The following is a 20916-nucleotide window of genomic DNA, read 5'->3' on the forward strand; positions in this document are numbered from 1 at the left end:
ACTAAACTATGTTTTCTACCTTTATCTTGTATCTACCTACCACTTCAGCATTTTATTAAAAATAATAATAATAAAGAGAGAAATGTGGTATCCACATATAAATCAAGTATAAAAACCAAATGAGTATTCATATTTGAACTGACTGTTTAGAGTTCATAATGCATGAGCAAAACCGAAAGTTTCTGTGATGACTGCCCTTGTACTGTTCACTATGTAACTTATTCATTATGTAAGAATTTGTTCTACATGTAAGAACTTGTTTGTTATGCCTCAGAAGATTGGAGACTGACGAAAATTAGGCTTGGGGTGGATTAATGATTGTGCATTGAGCATTGACTCCCCTATACAGAATTTTATTGTCGTTAACAACCATTTGATCAATAAATATGAGAGATGCCCTCACAAAATAAAAATAAAAATAAAAAAAATAAAAAGGACAGACTTCCAATGGTAAAATAAATAAGTAACCGGGATGTAATGTATAGCATAAGGAATATAGTCAAGATATTGTAACAGCTTGGTAGGGTGATAGCTGGAACCTAGAATTATGTATATAAATGTTCTACCACTGTGTTGTACACTTGAAACTAATGTAATGTAATACTGTGCGTCAACTACCCTTCAATAAAAAATAATTATAAAAAAAAAAAAAATAGGGGAAGAAGATACACAGAGATGTGTGTTCAGCTAAAGTCTACTCACAGCCTTCCCCTGTAGGGAGCTCGGAAATATGAATGACAACTTAGAGCCTTATTTCAATCATTAGCAGAGAGCCAACCAGGCATCTCTGGGCAGGATGGTTCCCATTGGATTGAAGCAATCCAATCCTCACGAGAAGGGCAAGCCCATAAGCACCCAACTCTCACCGTAGTTAAAGGATGGCTGCACTGCCCTTGTGAAGGCATACTGTGCAGGCACCAGCCATGTCTGCTCTATGGCGTTTTGAAGGACAAACTGGAATGGTAGGATCCTGAAGAACTAGATACACATACGAATGGTAATGCCGTCCAAACTTGAAAAGTAGCTGTGTAGGCAAAATAATGGTTTCTGAAAGATGTCCACGTCCTAATTCCCAAACCTGTGAATATGTTATATTACATGGCAAATGGGACACTGCATGATTAATGTTAAAGATGTTAAAATGAGATTATCTGGACTAGCCTGGTGGCCGCAACCTAATCATATGATTCCATAACAGTGGAGAGCCATTTTTGGCTGCAGTTTACTTAGAGAAGAGCTCTGTCGCTGGTTTTGACGATGTAGAACAAGGAAAGCAGCAGCTTTAGAAGCTGGGAAAGGCAAGGGAACAGATTTCCTTTAGAACTTCAGGAAGAAGTGCAGCCCTGTGACACCTAGATTTCAGCCCAGGAAGACTCATGTTGAACTTCTAAACTATAGTATTGTAAGATAATAAATTTGTGTTATTTTAATTTATTACAGCAGCAATAGAAAACCAATACAGTGGCCAAAGAAAGGGAAAGGACAAGACTAATGAATAAGAAATTGATGAATTCTCATAATTTTTTTAAAAGCCTTAAAAATAATACTAGTCTGTATTTTGTTTTCTTTCAATTTTAATTAGAATAATTCTTATTCCCTTTATCATAATTCATAAACTAAAAGTCACAGAAAAGATCATTTCAATGAAATTATTATTGAATTAGAGTATGATTGTAAAAGATCAATGGTTTATAAAGGCTAAGAAAATAGATCTTTAGTGGACCCCAAAATTCCCAATGGAAGATTAAAAGGAAGAAGTTGTATTGATTTTTATTACTAAAGTAAAGACATAAGTGTCAGATCAACACAAACTGTGAATCATTCTGTTTGGTTTTTTTAGTACCTGCCTGGGATTCACATTTTCTTAGAGGAAAATGCAGAACGGTGAGCTTCATGGTCAGCAGAGGGCGCCATGGAGCAGGCTCTCCCTCACACCCAAGGCTCTTTCCAGGCAGGCAAAGGATGGTGCCTATGGCTCTCCAAGCCTGTATTTCCTTTTTATTATCCAGTACTCTTGAAAATTAGGTGTGAGAGTGGGAACAATATTTTTGCACTGACATAAATACTTTTTCAATAATTTTATGACAATTGTTGGCATCTTCCTCAAAAATTTTTTAAAAATATTAAACGTGAAAAATTTCAGCCATTTCATGAAGTCTTCAATAATAGGACTGTTAAGTAAGCAAATGAAAATCAGCGGTGTGCATTTCACTTAGTTAAATGGAAACTTCTCTGATCTCATACTTGGAAGACAGGGGCAGGGGGATGTGTCCTAGAATGACACCAACGAAGTGTCACAGCATCCACTGAGGGTGAAGGTGAAATCCACTTTTATTTTTAAGAACAATTAGTACGTTCTTTACATCTGACCAAAAAAAAGGTATAGACACTACCCCACTGTAAGTAAGAATCCAGAGAAAAAGGAAGAACGGGGGCCAATAAGAGTCACCCAAACCAATTTACAGCTCAGACAGACAGGGCTTTGCAGAATGTACTGGCAGAGGTAAATAAGCCTAGATAGAAATAGTGATGATTATGTCTTTGTACTTAAAATGAACATAGAATATAAATGCAAGTTTAGCTTTATGAAAGTTCTGCAAATTGTAAAGGTCATAGCCTAAGAAAGAGACCAGCTGGTGCAAAGACAACAGTGGCAACACCTCAGAGGAGGATTAGAAGAGCAGGACAAAGTCAGGAACCACACCTGCCACTTACTCTGCTTGCTATTGGATATAGTCAATATCTAGTTTTGCACACACTTAGTACTGACAGAAATTAAAATAATGTAAAAATACATTATGGTTAATTAAACAGATCATATTTGAGTATATTCATAAATTATATTTACTTGTTTAGTGAATCAGAAATGTGTTTTTATGGTATAAAACTCAAAAGGTCTATTCCTATTTGGAATAGACGAACACTAATTTTAATGTTTCTGTAAAAATAATACATTATCACATTATAGTTTATTATTTTAAAATGTCACAGTTTAAATCATCCCATTTTTTTGTATAATACTTGAAGGGCCCCCACCAGTAAGATGGCGAACTTTTGGCTTCTCTTCCGGGTCCTCAGTTCCCGACGGCGCCACCTAAAGACCTATCACCTCTCTCCCCACTCCCACTCCCAGCACCTAGCCAATAGCCACCTGTCCCGTAGAAGTAACACCACAATCACCCCATGCCCCTTCCTATATAACCCAGCACCTTCCCCTAATAAAGCGGAATTCTCCGGTGAATTGCTGCTGTGTGTCGCTCCTTTCCTTTCTTTGGTGCCGAAACCTGGGAGACGGGACACCCCAACTGGGCCCCGTCTTCCCCCAACACCAGCAGCAGCTTGCCCTCATCCTCTTTTTCCGGCGCTGGCTCCTCACACTCACCACTCCTCTCTGGCCTTTAGGTAAGTTTTCCCCCAGAGCGGGCCACTCTTCCATGAGCTATCGCAGTGCCATTGACTGTGATCGTCCGGCAAGGCCCTGACACTCGGGGACAAAGAAGGAACTCTTCCTGCCTCCGGTCTTCACGGCTGCAGCAGACCCTCAGGCCCCTCCTCCAACAGCCATAAACGAGGTGACTCCTTTGTGGATGAGAACGCTCCCTTTTCCACTCCTTCCTTCTGTTTTACCTGCCGAAATCCGTTCCGTCTGCTGAAAATTCCTAGTACTAGGTACCTCGGACTCCGGCACTCTGCCTTCTTAGAGAAGTCTGGGTGACGACCCACACTTCCTAAGAAACCGACTCGTATACGAGTTTCCGCAGACCCCCAAGGATCATCGGGGACGCCCTTGGTCTCCTTGCGGTCTGCTCCCAGTCCGAGGATCTCCGTTCGTCTTCCCCTGTTTGTCTCCTTCTCTGCCCTTTAGCCATGGGAGCCTCCTCATCCCTCCCTGGAAGTTCACCTCTTGAATGCCTGCTCAAGTATCTAGCCACCCTCTCCCTGACACCTGATATAAAACCAAAACTTCTCCGCAAATACTGCTCCCAAGATTGGCTGACATACACCCTAGACAATAACAACCAATGGCCCGCAGGGGGAACTCTTGATCCTAACATCACTCGCGATCTCTTTAACTACTGCCAGCACCTGAAAAACTGGAAGGAGATTCCCTATACCGAAGCTTTCCCCCTCCTCCCCCCGCCTCCCCCCAAGTTCTCCTAGCCTGCAAGCCATCTCCCCCGCAAAAGCCTCCCGTTCACTCCCTTTCCCCTCCTCTCCTACAACAACCCCTCCCCCTTCCTCCACCACCATCTCCTCCCCCACCTCACCCCCCTTGCAGATCAAGCCTGAGCCTTTCAGCCCCCCTCTAACTAAGTCCCAGGAGCCTCCTCCGTCTTTACCCCCTCAGACTCAGTCCCGAGGGCCTCCCAAAATTATTGCGTCTTTGCCCCCAACACCTATCTCCCCCCTACAGACTGAGCCAGAACCCTTCAGTCCCCCTCAGACTCGGTCCCGGGGGCCTCCCAAAATTATCGCCCCCCCTCCGGGAAGTAGCAGGATCTGAAGGCATCGTGCGCGTTCGTGTCCCTTTCTCCCTAGGAGATCTAGCCCAACTAGAGAAACGCTTAGGTTCCTTTTCCACTGATCCCACGACACACATCAGGGAGTTTCAATGGACCATCCAGTCTTACAGCCTCACACATCATGACATTTTCATGCTCCTGGCCAATACTCTCCTCCCTGAAGAGCGTAGACGAGTTTGGGACTTGACCCAAACGCACGCTACCGAAACCCACAGGACTGACCCCACCTACCCACCTGGCCCCACTGCTGTCCCCGAACAAGACCCACACTGGGATTATAACACCACTGTGAGTCTCCGCTCTCGAGATATCTTTGCCTCCTGCTTAATAGCAGGTCCGAAAAAGGCAGCTCGTAAAGTAGTCAATTTTCAAAAGCTCCAAGACATAATTCAAAAAAGAGATGAAACCCCCTCTGAGTTCTTAGACAAACTCACTCAAGCCCTATTAAAGTATACCAACCTGGACCCAGAAACGCCTGACGGGAGACATGTCCTTATGACATACTTCCTAGCTCAAACCTACCCCGACATTAAAGCTAACCTCAAAAAGTTAGAACAGGGCCCCGCTACCCCACAGACTGAGATCTTAACAGTGGCCTTTAAAGTCTTCCATAAACGGGAGGAGAAAGAACGCCGTAAAGAAAAGGCTGATCAGGCCAATTTCCAAATGTTAGCCCAGCTGATAAAACCACAACCTGGGCACTCCTCTACAAACAAGCCCCGCACAGGAGCTTGTTTCAAGTGCAGACAAGAAGGACATTGGTCAAGGGCATGCCCCTACCCCAGATCTCCTACCACCCCATGCCCCAGATGCCACAAAAAGGGCCACTGGAGGTCTGATTGCCCAGCCACCCAAAGGGGAGGCTGGATGAACAACCCCCATCCTAAGCCCGCCATAGTGGGGCTGGCAGAAGATTGACGGGGCCCGGGGGCTTCTTGCCTGACCATTTCCATCACCAAACAGGAGCCCAGGGTTACTTCAGTAATAGACGGTCGCCCCATCTCCTTCCTCCTAGATACAGGAGCCACCTTCTCAGTCTTGTGGGAATACCGGGGCCCTACCACGCCTGCCATTACTCCTATAGTCAGGGTAGGAGGTAAACAGATTTTCCCATTAAACCCCCCCCCTTTTATGCACAATCCAAGACAATCCCATACCTTTCTCCCACTCCTTCCTGGTTATGCCCCAGTGTCCCATCCCCTAAGACGGGACATCTTTTCTCTCCTCCATGTTTCCATAACTATATCCACTCCCACAGCCCCTAGTACTCCCTTTCTGATGGCCCTCATAGCTGACGACGCCCCTCTACCCAATGAAAGCTCCAGTTCCGCCCTCATACACCCTGCAAATCCCAGAGTTTGGGACATTACAAGCTCCTCCGTGGCTCTATGTCCTCCTGCCTCTATCAAATTACATGACCCCTCTCAGTATATCTGTCAGGCCCAATACCCTCCAACCACTTCAGCCCTCATAGGCCTCCAACCCATCATTCAAGATCTTTTAAACAAAATTACCTCAGACCCACTCACTCCCCGTTTAATACCCCCATATTAGCTGTTAAAAAAACCAACAGATCTTTCCGCCTCATCCAAGACCTTCGCCTCATCAACATGGCCATCGTCCCTATCCATCCCTTAGTCCCAAATCTATACACCCTTTTATCGCTGCCCTGCCTTGGCTTCCCGAGACCCCTCCTCCCAAGATTTTTTTGCCTTCACCTGGACGGACCCATACACAAGACATTCTGAACCACTTAGACAGTTTTCCCACAAATCTACTGAATCCACCTTATTACAATCTGCAGTCCCTTGTAGGAACAGTCTCAACTTGACACTGCCTCCCTACTTAACCTTCTAGCTTCCAGAGGTTACCGGGTATCCCCTGTCAAAGCTCAAATCTCTTCCCCTTCTGTCACTTACCTCTGATTTCTTCTATCTCAACAAAGAAAGTCCATCACCTTAGACAGAAAACAGCTCCTCTCTGACCTGCCCATTCCCAAAACCAAGACAGAAATCCTTTCCTTTCTAGACCTGGCTGGGTATTTTAGAGCGTGGATCCTAACTTCTCCCTGTTGGCAAGACCCCTATACGACCTCAGCAAGGGCCCCCCTGAAGAACCATTATCCTCCTCACCCCGACACTCCTTCATTAAGCTCCATAGAGCCCTTGTAGAAGCCCCAGCTCTCCATCTTCCTGATTTGTCGAAGCCCTTCTCATTATACATTCATGAGAAGTCCAGTCAAGCTCTAGGAGTCCTAGGCCAATATTATAGCCCATCCTTTGCCCCAGTAGCTTATCTTTCCAAGCAATTAGACCCCACAGTTCGGGGATGAGCCCCCTGCCTACGGGCATTAGCTGCTGGACAGCTCTTGCAGAAGGAAGCTCATAAACTGACATTCGGGGCGCCCCTTACCATTCTGTCCCCACATCACCTAAAAGATCTCTTAACCTACAAAAGTTTACAGACTTTCCCTCCCTCCAGACTCCTGACCTTACTGTCCTCTTTCCTCCAAAATCCCGTTCACCCCCTTTGCCATCCATACCCGAATCATGACTTTTTCCTCCTTTACCGCTCTCTTGCTTTTTCTCATTCCTATTGTCTTCCCTGCCACCCCAGCTTCCTTTGTATGGCGATTCAAAGTAAGACAGACTTACACACAGCATCAAACAAAAGTTACTGCCCTCATTGCCACATCAGACTGCCCTCTGAAAAGTTGCTCTGAGCCTTTATACCTCCACTTTCCTCCCTCCACCGAAGTGTTCACTAGCAGCTACCTTTATTCTCCCTACCTCTGCTTCCTCTATGACCAAAGACAAGCCTATTGCAGGCGATGGCAAGACACCTACGGGGGATGTCCCTACTGGTCTTGCGCCATTTACTACATGAGTAACTCCCAGTACCCACAGTATTACTCCTCCAACTGTTTCATGAAATACCCCCAACAGCTCATTCTCCTTATCAATCCCAGATCCCTGGGACTCTCGATGGGCCACCGGGGTCACAGCCTCAGTTTACTATGGGGGGTCCTCAACCCCCCACGGTACCCTTCATATCTGTCGAGAGTATGTTCCCTCTCACTCCCAGATCTCTCAAGTTGCATCAGATATCGGACATTCCGAAAAAGTCATTATCCAAACTCTTGATGGCACTTCTTCATCTTCTTATTCCTCCTACTCTTGGTTACAGCTTGTTCAAGACACCACCATCTTTCTCAATCACACCCTCAACACCGCCAATTGTTTCTTGTGTGCATCACTACAGCGCCCATTGCTGGCCGCCGTGCCCCTTAATATTTACAACTACTCCTTCCATGCAGAAGGACAACCCCTCCGCCCCCTGGCAGACATACCCCTATGGGAACCAGAATACGCAGATAATCTCACCATCCACCACTGTGTAGGCCCAGCTCCACCCCCCTCCAGCACCCTTCACTGCCTCTCTATCTACACCCCGACCTCCGGCTCTAAGACTTTCACTCAACCGGGACACTTCTTTTGGTGTAATGGCAGTCTTTTCAACTCACTGCCTCCCAACTCCAATATACCCTGCATTCTCGTCACCCTAATCCCACAGCTTAAACTTTACAGCATGGCAGAATTTCTTGAGCTCCAACCTCCCTTGCCCTTGCGCACAAAAAGGGCTGCTTTACTTCCCATCATGGTCGGTATCTCTTTGACCACCTCAGCCATTGGGGCAGAGTTTTCGAGAGGAGCCTTGAGTCACTCTCTATGGGCAATTAGAGATCTCAACGACAAACTTGAAAGAGCCCTGATATCCACTGCCGATTCCCTGGCCTCTCTCCAAAGACAGGTCACTTCGCTAGCTAAGGTCACCCTTCAAAACCGGCGGGCCTTAGATCTGCTTACAGCTGAGAAGGGCGGCACCTGCGTCTTCCTTCGGGAAGAGTGCTGCTATTACATCAACTAATCCGGCATTGTAGAAACTGACATTACCAAACTCACCGACCTTGCCTCCAGCCTCCACTCTGCTTCCAATTCCAACCCATTCTCTTCAATACTAACAAACCCCCTCCTTACCTGGCTCTGGCCCATTGCAGGCCCCATAATAATCATTCTTTTCGCCTGTCTCTTCTTACCCTGTATAATGAAGTTCATGAAATCCCAAGTCGGAAAAATCTCTAATCAAACTTTCAACCAGCTTTTACTCAGGAACTATCAGCTTCTGGCCACAGAAGATTCCTTCACTCTCACATAACCTCCTCACCACACGCTGAGATGGACCCCTCCCTCCGCTGGAAACTGTTCCTGGAAACAATGGCTGCAGACGCCTGGCTTCTGGCACCCGTATCCTCCTGGCACCATTGGAATCAACAAGTCCTCGACCTATGGTTAAAGGGAACCTTCACTGATTTCCAACCTGAAGAAGTCCACATCTACTCGTCCTTACTGTGGGGAGTCCTATCAACCCTTTCCCCCCAATCCTCAAGCCCTCACTCCCTTCTCCACCCCCGTTCAGCAAGAAGCAGTCAGAAAGAAGCAACGTCCACAACCCCATAGAGGAGAAAGGCAGGAATGAAGGGCCCCCACCAGTAAGATGGCGAACTTTCGGCTTCTCTTCCGGGTCCTCGGTTCCCAACGGCACCACCTAAAGACCAATCACCTCTCGCACCCCCCCAGTCCCAGCACCTAGCCAATAGCCACCAGCCCCGTAAAGTAACACCACAATCACTTCATGCCCCTTCCTATATAACCCAGCACCTTTCCCCAATAAAGTGGAATTCTCCGGTGAATTGCTGCTGTGTGTCGCTCCTTTCCTTTCAATACTTTCTATCATTTTCTTTCTACCTACATATCTAGCCACCACTCCAAATTTCAATGTGTTTTCTCTTTAGAGAGATATCTGAATGATTGTTCATCAAATATTGATGGCTATTCTAGGTGCTTCTTCCTTTTCCAACAACATATCTGATGTCAGATATTTTTCAGCCAAAACAACATATCATAACAGATTGAACACAAAAGCAGATATGAAAATCCAAAAGTTTTCAATTAAGTCATACATTAAAGAGATTTTTTGAAAAAATAAATGATGTAACTTTCTCACAAACATCTTGTCTTGGAAAATAAAATATTTTTCATAGAAATGTTTTTTGTTAATGTAATGGCTTTACCACTGCTCTTTTTTAAATGAATAAGCATGTAAAATTCTTATCAGCTTTAACTTCTAATATAATAAATATTGACAGATATAATCTATATAAATCAAAACTTTTAGGGGTCCTCTATAATTTTTAGAAGTGCGACGGTGTCCCAAGACGGGAAAAAAAATGAGACTTCTATCCTAATGTCTCTGGAATGTGTAACTCTAAATCAAATCTCTCTCATGAGCAAACAATACATTTAACTATGTTTAACAGACAATTCAAAAAAAAAAAAAGTTTTGATGCTATTCCAACCTGCCAAATTTGCTTTTTGCCCCATTTTCCCAATTTTGGTGAATGATGCCACAGTTCATCTAGCTGCTTATCTCCCAAACCTAGGAATCATCACCAATTTCTCCCCACATCTGATCCATTAACAAGTTCCATTGACACTGCCATTAAAATATATTCCTAATCCCATCAATTCTCGCCACCTTGATAACCATCACTCCAGCACAATGTAATATCATATTCTCTTGGCATTTTTTTTTTGAGAGGGCATCTCTCATATTTATTGATCAAATGGTTGTTAACAACAATAAAATTCTGTATAGGGGACTCAATGCACAATCATTCATCGACCCCAAGCCTAATTCTCAACAGTCTCCAATCTTCTGAAGCATAACGAACAAGTTCTTACATGGTGAACAAGTTCTTACATAGTGAATAAGTTCTTACATGGTGAACAGTGCAAGGGTAGTCATATCACAGAAACTTTCGGTTTTGATCACACATTATGAACTATAAACAATCAAGTCAGATATGATTATTCATTTGATTTTTATACTTGATTTATATGTGAATTCCACATTTCTCCCTTATTATTATTATTATTTTTTTAATAAAATGCTGAAGTGGTAGGTAGATGCAAGATAAAGGTTGGTAAGTTTTCACAAATGCCTAGGGTACCTAACTGGTTTTCCTGGTTTCACTGGATATGGCTGGTAATTGTAGGTCTGCTTTTGTTATGTATCTGTATTCCTATTCTGTTAATGTGTGTACACAATTTAATTAGTAGTTTGTTAAAACCTATACATGCTGAAGTTACTCTACAAGAAGATATGTCAAAGAAATAATCAATCTTCCCATGTTTTCTTCCATCTGCTACTTCTATAGCTTTTCTTCTTCCTTCCTAATTACAACCCTTTAGTAGAATTTGTGCCTCATATCGAAAATTACCGAGTATCATAATTCTTCCAAGTGGTAAAGATACCTCAAGACAAATGCTGGGCATAGAAGCCACAGGGCATAAATCTGCAAAGAAGTAAAAAGCTAACCTTTTCAAACAATATTGCTTCTCTCTCACTTACCAACTTTACATTTCCCTGTATGGCCCCGGAATATGACTGGATAGCCAGAGACGGGTAAGATTCCTCAAGGGAGGAACAACCTAAAACAGGCACAGTCGCAGGGGGGCCATCAGGTGAGAAATTGGGGATCAACAGAGGTGAGGCTTAGAACCTCACCCCCCTGTTTTGAGAGAAACTTTCTGCATCCATGGATGTTTTGTTGCCCTTGTCTAGCTTGGATTAATACTTAGTCTATAGGCACAGACCTGATCATCTACATTTGCCCTCTTACAGCACTAAATTCTCTTGGCATTTTAAAATTAAAAAAATAAAATAAGACTCACTGAGTAAGGTGCGTGGCTACAGAAAATTACTGTGTCTCCCATATATCATCATCACTATCACCATCATCATATAGATACAGGCAGAGTCTGAATAGTTTACATAATACTATTCATTTTAATTTTTTAATATAGTGATTACAGTGATTCAGTTTTCTCTAACCAAACTCTAACTCCTGATTCAGAAGAGTATGTGATATGCAATAACTGTCATTAAAGAATCAAACCATATCACTTTGAAAGTTTTAAAATGTTAGGACCAAAGAAATTACATTTGAACATTATGCTTCAGAAACTCAATTACACAGTGGATTAAAATGAAATTTCTGTATTTTTTTTTTCATTAGATGAAGAGTCCAACTTACCTTATCGAGTTCATCTGAAATTGCAATACCTAGGATTCAAAAGAGATTTATAAAAAAGCTTTAGGAACAATCTTTAATAACCCAACATTAGAGACAAAAACAGAAGTTCTATTTGTAAAACTAGTGCATTTTCCATTCCACTTTTTTCTTTTTTCTAGTGCTTCAAAATAATGTGGTACATCCTTTTTACTAATGAAAACACATTAGGAATTTAGGTCAATTATAACAGCAGGAACTGCTGAAACAATGCAAATGATTAAACAAAAACAAAGTAAGTACCATACTGCTTGTAGGTTGTTAAATGTGGAACACACTTGCAAAACAATCCCAGAGATGTTATGTTGTCTTTATGTTATAATGACAATCAAGTACAATTTAGCCTGCTACAATATTGTTTCTTCTTAAGAAATTAGACTCCTAAAGCAATAAAATATTAACACAGAATGGGACTGGAGATCATTTATTTTAATTCCCTTATGTTATAGATGAGGACACAGACTAGAGAGTTTAAGGAATTTGTCCCACTTTCATTCAGATAGACAACTTCTTAAGCCAATGGATAATCAATTACTCTCCTCACCATCACACAATCCTCACTGTACATCAGTCTGATTTCTCTGTACCATCCCTCCAAAACTTTTCTAAACCAGCAAAAAAAGAAGTTTTAGTCCTTATTTTATTTCTCTGATAGACTGTTAACCCCACTTGCTCTCTTGAAATGCTCCCCTCTCTTTTCTATTCTCTTTTGACTCCTTCAATAGGAATCTTCTTTAGGAGAAGGGAATCTTTTCTGACGTACCAAGGGCTCTTTTTGGAGCTGTCTTTTCTTTTGGATTCATGCACTTCCCTTGGTAACCACACCCATACCCAGACATTTTTATTTCTCTATACAGGGATGGCCAGAAAACCTTTATTGCCAGCACAAACTTTCTTCCTGAGCTAGTTGTTGAATCCTTGTGGGCATTTCAATCTGATCATGTCAGAATGATGACACCATCCTCCTGTCACTATTTTTGAATAATGTGTACCTATGGCTGAACAATGGGGCAGGTGCAATCACCCCTCAGGTTTGGAGCGTAAGGCAAATGAAAGCTGATGTCAAACCCCAGCATGGGATACACCAAGAGACAAGGGAAGTTTTAAAATTTGAAATCCAAGGAACACAAAGATAATCAGAATTGAAGCTGAAGTTCAGCAGTCTATAAAGCACAAGAAAGAATGAGCTGGGTTGGAAAAGAAACCTGAAAATAGTCTTAAGAAAATAAGCCTGGTAAACTCTTGAACATCATAATTAGTAATTTGTTTCTATCCAAAACACATAAAAAACTCATACAACTCAAGACCATAAAAACAAATAATCCAATTAAAAATGAGCAGAGGAAATGAATATATATTTTTCCAAAGAAGACATACAGATGGCCAACAAGCACATACTCCACCCAAACTGCTAGTCATGAGGGAAATACAGATCAAAACCACAATGTGCTATTACCTCACAGCAGTCAGAATGGCTATTATACAGAAGACAAGAAATCACAAGAGTTGGCAAGGATGTGGAGAAAAGGGAACCCTCCTACACTGTTGGTGGGAATGTAAATTGGTGCAGCCACTGTGGAAAGCAGTATGGAGGTTCCTCAAGAAACTAAAACTATCATACAACCCAGTAATTCTACTTCTGGAAATTTACCTGAAGAAAACAAATCACTGATATGAAAAGATATATGCACTCCTATGTTTACTGCAGCATTATTTACAATAGCCAACATATGGAAGTAACCTGAGCATCCCTCAATAGATAAATTGATAAAGAAGATGTGATATATATGTGCATACATACACACACACACTCAAATATTACTCAGCCATTAAAAAAAGAATGAAATCTTGCCAATTGCAACAACATGGATAGGCCTATAGGATATTATGCTAAATGAAATAAGTCACACAGAAAAGACAAATACCATAAAAATATCACTTATATGTGGAATCTAAACAAAACAAGACAGAGTATAGACACAAAAACACTGAGAATAGACTGGTGGTTGCAACAGAGAGGTGGCGGAATGGCATAATATGTGAAGGGGATAAAGAGGTACAAACTTCCAATTGTAAAATAAATTAATCACAGGGATGAAAGTAAAACATACGGAATATATTCAATAATACTGTAATATCTTTGCATGTGGACAGATGGTAATTACACTTATAATGAGCATTCAGTAATGTATACTATATAATTAGAGAATCACTATTTTGTATACCTGAAACCAATACTATACTGTATATAAACTGTTTTTCAATTTAAAAAAATATATAATCCTAAATAAAGATCCCCTCACCTGGTCAGGTACAGAAGTCTATAGAGGGTATTTTACTGTTTTCTATATCATCTTCTACTCCACTAACCTCAAGAATCAGTTATACACAAAGCAGAAAAAATATGCCTTATTTCATCTCAATAAATTATACCATTCTTCTCCTTACAGATAAACTAGAAACACCAGTGTATTTGAGACATATTCTTCATAGTGATATTCTATGAAAATTCTTTTTTGGTAAAAGTTATTGGTAATTAAGAATTTTTAAGTGTTACTACACTAAGAGTCTAGCCACCACTACAGGGAGTTTAAGTCCTATACAATCCCCAACTCCACTAACCTAATGAACCAGCTATACATATAGAGTTATAAATTACACAAATATCAATTGTACATATACAATTTTACATATTATGAAGATAGCTCCTTCCAATAATTCAAGGAGAGAAGGCTTCATGAAGGAGTATCATTACAGCTGGGCAATATCACTAACTGAGAGTGTGTGGCGTAGAACTCTGAGACAGAATGGTATTGCAGAAAAAGAGTATATGTGAGACAATTCAGAGATCCCAAAGCTTTCAGGCAATTATAAACATTTCTAAAGGCCTAACACAAGTCACTCATTGATGAATGTTTTACTTTTAAAAATATATAAAATTTTATAAATGGTCACTTAGAATAACTCAGATTTCAAGATAATACAGGATTTTCATACAGTACCAAACACTTTATGTCACAGTTTATAGATTTAAAATATATTATTCCATTTTATAAAAGCCAAATGCATATTTAAATGCTTTTATTTACATTTAATACAATACTATAAAATATTCCTTCCTGACATAAATTCAAGATAAAGAAATGAATATATTATTTTAGAAATAAATATTTTAAAGACTTTATTGTAAAAGAGAAAGTAGATATATAAAACAAGATTTTCTTTCTCAGCTAAAGCCATAAAACTTAGATATCTGGAATTAAATAACCCATGATTCAACTGTCTGGGATTTTTGAAACTCCCTTGAATTTTTTTTAACTTTCTGCATTAATCCCTTGGCCCTGCAAAAAGAGTTTTTTTCATTCAATTTTTAGAAAACTATCAGTTAACCTTTAAATTTCTTCTATACCTCAGATTTTTGAATCCATTATTATATTCATAAAGATAGCAATAATACTTCAACTATTTAGAATGTAGCCAAGTACTAGCAGGTAAACTAAAAGGCCTCTGAATTGTCAAAATGTGTGTCGCACACTAGATCATAAGTGATGTGCAAGCAGTTCCTTGTATCCTCTGTCCACTGTCCATTACTCTCAATTTTAGAAGCATCAGGAGCTATTTTACAGGGCCAAGAAAGTTTACCAGTGGAAAATGGAAATGAAGAAGAAGGTTACAATGAAGACATATTAAAGTAATAAGAAGAGATGGGTTCCAAAATAAAACTCAATCTAGCTAAATGAGAAACTTGGATTGTGAAAGTAACAAGTGTTGGTGAGGATGTGTAGAAAAAGGAACCTGCCTACACTATTGGTGGGAAGGTAAACTGGTGCAGCCACTATGGAAAGCAGTATGGAGTTTCCTCAAAAAAATAAAAAATAGAAATACCATATAACCTAGTAATTTCACTCCTAGTAACTTAAATTAAAAAATCAGAATCTTTGATTTGAAAAGATATACTCACCCCTATGTATAGTGCCTCATTATTTACAATAGCCAAGATACAGAAGCAGAGTGTCCATCAATAGATGAAGGGATAAAGAAGATGGGTACATATATACAATAGAATATTATTCAGCTATAAAAATGAAATTTATGAAAACATGGATGGACCTAGAAGGTATTATGCTAAGTGAAATAAGCCAGGCAGAGAAAGACAAATACACTGTGATTTCACTTATATGTGAAATCTAAAAACAAAACAAAACAAAATGAACAAAACAGCATTAAATTCACAGACCCTGAGAGTGACTGATAGTTACCATGGAGGAGGGTTTGGGGTGGGTGGGTGAAATAGGTGAAGGAGATAAAGAGGCACAAAATCTTTTTTAATTGAAATATCATTGATATACAATCATATGTTGGTTTCAAATATATAACACAGTGATTCAACAATTACCCATATTATTAAATCCTCACCCCCTCTAGTACAGTTACTATCTATCAATGTAGAAAGACATTACAGAATCATTGGCTATATTCTCCATGCTCTACTACATCCCCATAACTAACTTATATTGTGATTGTGAATTACTGTGCCCCTTTATCCCCCTCACCCTCCCCGCCACCTACCCGAACCCCTCCCCCTTCGTAACCACTAGTCACCTATCAGTGTCTATAAATTTAATGCTGTTTTGTTCCTTCTGTTTTGCTCTGTTTTTATATTCCACAAATAAGTGAGATCATATGGTACTTGTCTTTCTCTGCCTGGCTTATTTCACTGAGCATAATACCCTCTAGACCCATCATGTTGTTGCAAATGGCAAGAGGCACAAAATCTTAATCATAATATAGATTAGCCATGGGAATGAAAGAACAGCATAGAGAATATGGTCAATAGTTCTTTATATGTGGACAGACAGTAGCTACAGTAGTTGGGGTGAACATTTAGTAATATAGATAACTGTCAAATCACTGTTTTACACTTGAAAACAATATAATATTATATACAACTATACTTCTATAAAAAGATATATCAAAAGTAAATAAAATGTACAATACTTAAAAATTATTTAAAATCCATCTTTTATATACATTTAATTATTTGTGAGTGAAATGGCTAAAATAAATTAAAAATTCAGACTTAAAAAAAAAAGAATGTTAAAGAAACACTTCTTTCCAGAAGCACGAATCTCTTTAAATAGAACCATTTATAGCCATTTATATTGGGTAGCCAGGATATTTCTCCTCATGCCTAGCAGAACATTCATAGCTTTTTCCTGAGAGGACATTAAAAAATTTTAGGCATTTCATTAACTCTTAAAAGCTACCATATCTTAAGTTATATTTTTAGGAACTGGTGAGCAGTGGAGAACAAACAATATACAAGAGAAAATATATTCTATAATATGTTATAAAGAAAGAAGGTCCAGGATTTGACTATGGGACTCTTGATGCATACTGGAACACACGGTCTTCCTAAAAGCCAAACAGAGACCTTAAAGGAAACACTCTTCTATTAGAGTAGCCAGAGATGTGGCTTAGGAGAGCAATGGTGCCCAGCTGTAGACATGGAAGAGGCAAGGGCTCCCACAGGCATTTTAGAGATTGTTTCCTGATTTTGCTGTACTGCAATCTATCTGGATGTTTTCCATTTGTGTCCTTCAATTTATGCAAGTTTCCATTTATTCCAATCTCCAAAGAGGTCTCACTTGTGTCAAGAATTTATTCCAAAACACAGTTCTTATATTCACAAATTTGAATTGTGCTCTATCAAGGAAATAAAAAGTTACCTGCTCCATCAGGATTTCAATCTTCCCAGGCATCAGCTTAGCCCTATAATTAGAATCAGGGTGTACCCACAAGAAATGGAAAGAGCAACTTCTCACAGTTCTTTACAGCTTAGTTAGTGTAATTCATTTCATGAGAGTAGGGAATTGGTAAAATTGGCCCATAGTTTAGTATGGGCAGGGAAAAAGGGAGATCAGAAGTGAGAAAGAAAGATTAAAAAAGAAGACGAAAGTGCCAATATACTGAAGATACTCCCATATATGGAAGGATACAATGACGGAAGAAGAGTGAGGCTAAGAAAGAGCCAGAAAAAATGCAAGCAGGTTGAACCACAATCTGTAAGTCATGAGTGCAATTTAACATTACAACATGAATTACAGATCATAAAGACTTGAGGAATAGGAGATACTCTTTATGGTAATCTGTTATACATTACTTCATTTCACAGAAGATGAAACTGAAGAATGAGGCCAAATGGTATTCTCAAAACTGGAAGCAACCGATTAGTAGAGCAGTACCCAAATTATCTTCCAGTCAAGACAGGGCTTGTATCTATTTTACAGACTTATGGTCTGTAAGGCCATAATATGGTAATCTGTTTATGGTAATCTGTTATACATTACTTCATTTCACAGAAGATGAAACTGAAGAATGAGGCCAAATGGTATTCTCAAAACTGGAAGCAACCGATTAGTAGAGCAGTACCCAAATTATCTTCCAGTCAAGACAGGGCTTGTATCTATTTTACAGACTATATATTATGGCCTGGAAAAAGGATGTAACTGAAAGGTATAACAAAGATTAAGAAAAGAGATATAACTAAGAACACAGAGTGCATATAATATTCAAGAACTGACACTTTTAAAAATATGTACTTAACACTGGTTGAATTTACACTTCAATTGCAAGCTCAGACATATACGTTGTGTGTGTGTGTGTGTGTGTGTGTGTGACTGAAATATAGTTAAATGAGAGGTCATCCAACAGTGAGGAATTCTGAATGAAATAATAAATATCTAGTAGAAGTACACCATTTTCTTCAATTCTCTGAAAAAAATTCCTAAAATAACTGATTGCTTATTTACATATACACATGTACTTATTCCCATAAAGCACTATAGGGAGCAAAATTATTTATTTTCATGGACACTAGACCATTCCAAAACAGTAATTACAATAATGATACCTCATATTTCTATTGAAGCACAAATCCCTAGGAACTTCTGTTAGAGTTTAGAGTTGTCTTTGACCTAGGTAGAGAGTGGGGCCATGAAAATGTAGATGGAAAAGACAATATCAAGGTCTCTTAATAAATCTGTCCCTTCCAAATATTGTTTCTTAAATAAGGTATTACATGAATTTAATCTGGAAAATACAGCATTTTCAAAACCAAGAAAAATCAGTGTGAATTAGCTTTGGGATATATTTTTTTTATTCTATTTACATCAATATCTATAGAAAAATGCTTATATCTATAACTACATCATATCCATATCCATATACACACACACACACACACATATATATATATACCCATACATATTCATAGCCATATGCAAATATTAGATAAACAGAAATATAACCAGACACAAGCAAATGTGAGTAGGCCTTGTTTGTTATTAAGGGGGTGGTTACAATTCATCTTCCCTTCTCTTTGTTAAAGGCTTACAATGAATAAAGGAATGAGAGAAACAGAAAATACCCTTGAAAACATCACAGTGGTCATTGTTTCAGGCAAGATTCACTAATGGATGTTGCAATTATCAGGTGCAAGTGTGAAAATGAAGGGTGATATTTTCAAAGCCTTGAAGTATCTTTCTCAAGATATGCATTAACTACAAAGGGAACAGTATTAACCTTACAGTGGAGAATCCTGATAGACACTGCTTCAACCAACTGATTCAGGGTAATAGCACCAGTAATAGGATGATGCACAGAGGATACTCCCCTAAGGTGCTTCAATCACAACCACTAGGAGAGTCGCATTATTTAGGGATGTGATAATCTTTGCAACTTCCCTATTCTAAAACAATCTTTTCTCACTACTTGAGAGTCAGATGGAAACAAACATTTGAAGAAATGGACATGAGTCCAGGTCCTGGAATGAGAGAAGTCGTGTTTTGAAGAAAGGTCAGAAAGGCTGCAAATAGAGGGATCTCGGCACCAGAAACCTACTTTGCCTACCACATCATGACTATATAGCATAACGGGCTACTGCAAGTTATTCTCACATGTCTACATTTATGAGAAAACCAGCATGAAGAGTGTCACAAGTCGTGACTGACTTCAAGATAAAGCATTACATTGAAAAACTTGCAAAAAGCCAGAAAAAGAGCATAGCACAGCTGTTACTAAAACAAAAATCCTGTTGGCAAACTGGAGAGAATATCTACTTTGTCCTGTTATATTTGACCCGAATAAGAGGGGAGAGGGAATTTAAGTCTGGATAAGGTGATAGCTGCAGAGCTGATAATTCTATTATTTTGAGGGATACAAGTGACTTTTTGCTGTCAATTTCAGATAAATAACAAACACTTCTAAAAAATGTATCTTTTGAGAAGTACAACTAAGATGGAGCAAAGATCAACCTTTTCAGAGACTGTATGAAAATTAGGAACACACTAAAACTTTCAACCTTTCCTTTCAATAACTGTGGCACTGGAGAGAAAGGTCCACCATAACAAGACAATGAATGTCCCTTCTGGTTATACCTGGAGGAGAAAGTCCATTCACTATGTCTTCCTAGAACATAAAACAACGGGTAATAAAGTTACCATCAAATTAGAGAGTTACCAACCTGGAGTTATTGTAAGAGCAAAACAAGATGAAACAGAATTAATGACATTCTGCTTCAGGATGATGGAAGAACTAAGTTTGTGCTTATACAGTTCAAATTTAGGTAGCTAGACCAACTAAATAAACATCAGTAAATGGTACATTTCTACTAAATTATGTTATCCTAGGAGAAGTGGGCATATGACAAGAAGTTAATATTTAAATCTCAGCAAAAATCACAGAAACTCAAGTCATTCCAAGAAAGTAGCATTTTGTTCCAAAAGAGACTCAAAAAACCTTAAAAGGAGAAAAGAGCAATCCCTCCCTATGTGTCCAACTGCTCTCTTAATCCACATAAGCCCCACCACTACTGCCAAAATAGAGCCCCCATAAAACCATCAAGTAGAGTAAAAAGCAACTCTCCATCATATAAACAGAAGCTAAATTTACACCTCATCCTGGCCAAGCTGCTGACCAATCTGGTAGCTTCTTTGACCCTGACTTTGTCATAAGAGTAATGTCCCATATCTGCATCTTCGGCTCTCCTGAGCAAAGACTGCCCCCTGGCCATTTGTTTCTCCAGATTTTCCTGGAAGATTAAATAAGTCATAGCCTCCTACTAGATTCTGATCACGGGACTCAAGTTAGAGGCCCCACCCATAAGGCCACACTCAGATTTCTGGAACAGACCATAACTTT

General features: G+C 39.7%; 1 protein-coding gene across 6 annotated transcripts in view; it reads right to left on the reverse strand.

Moving 5' to 3' along the window:
• The window catches only part of C3H8orf34 (chromosome 3 C8orf34 homolog), a 429407-nt gene that overhangs the window by 315652 nt on the left and 92839 nt on the right, over positions 1-20916 (reverse strand). For all 6 annotated transcript variants that reach the window (XM_057498011.1, XM_057498012.1, XM_057498010.1 and 3 more), the window contains exon 5: positions 11680-11708. In XM_057498011.1, the coding sequence (XP_057353994.1) occupies positions 11680-11708 (29 nt within the window). The remainder of the gene's footprint in view (positions 1-11679; positions 11709-20916) is intronic.

This window comes from Manis pentadactyla, chromosome 3 (genome assembly GCF_030020395.1).
Source record: "Manis pentadactyla isolate mManPen7 chromosome 3, mManPen7.hap1, whole genome shotgun sequence".
In the NCBI taxonomy this organism is placed as follows: Eukaryota; Metazoa; Chordata; class Mammalia; order Pholidota; family Manidae; genus Manis; species Manis pentadactyla.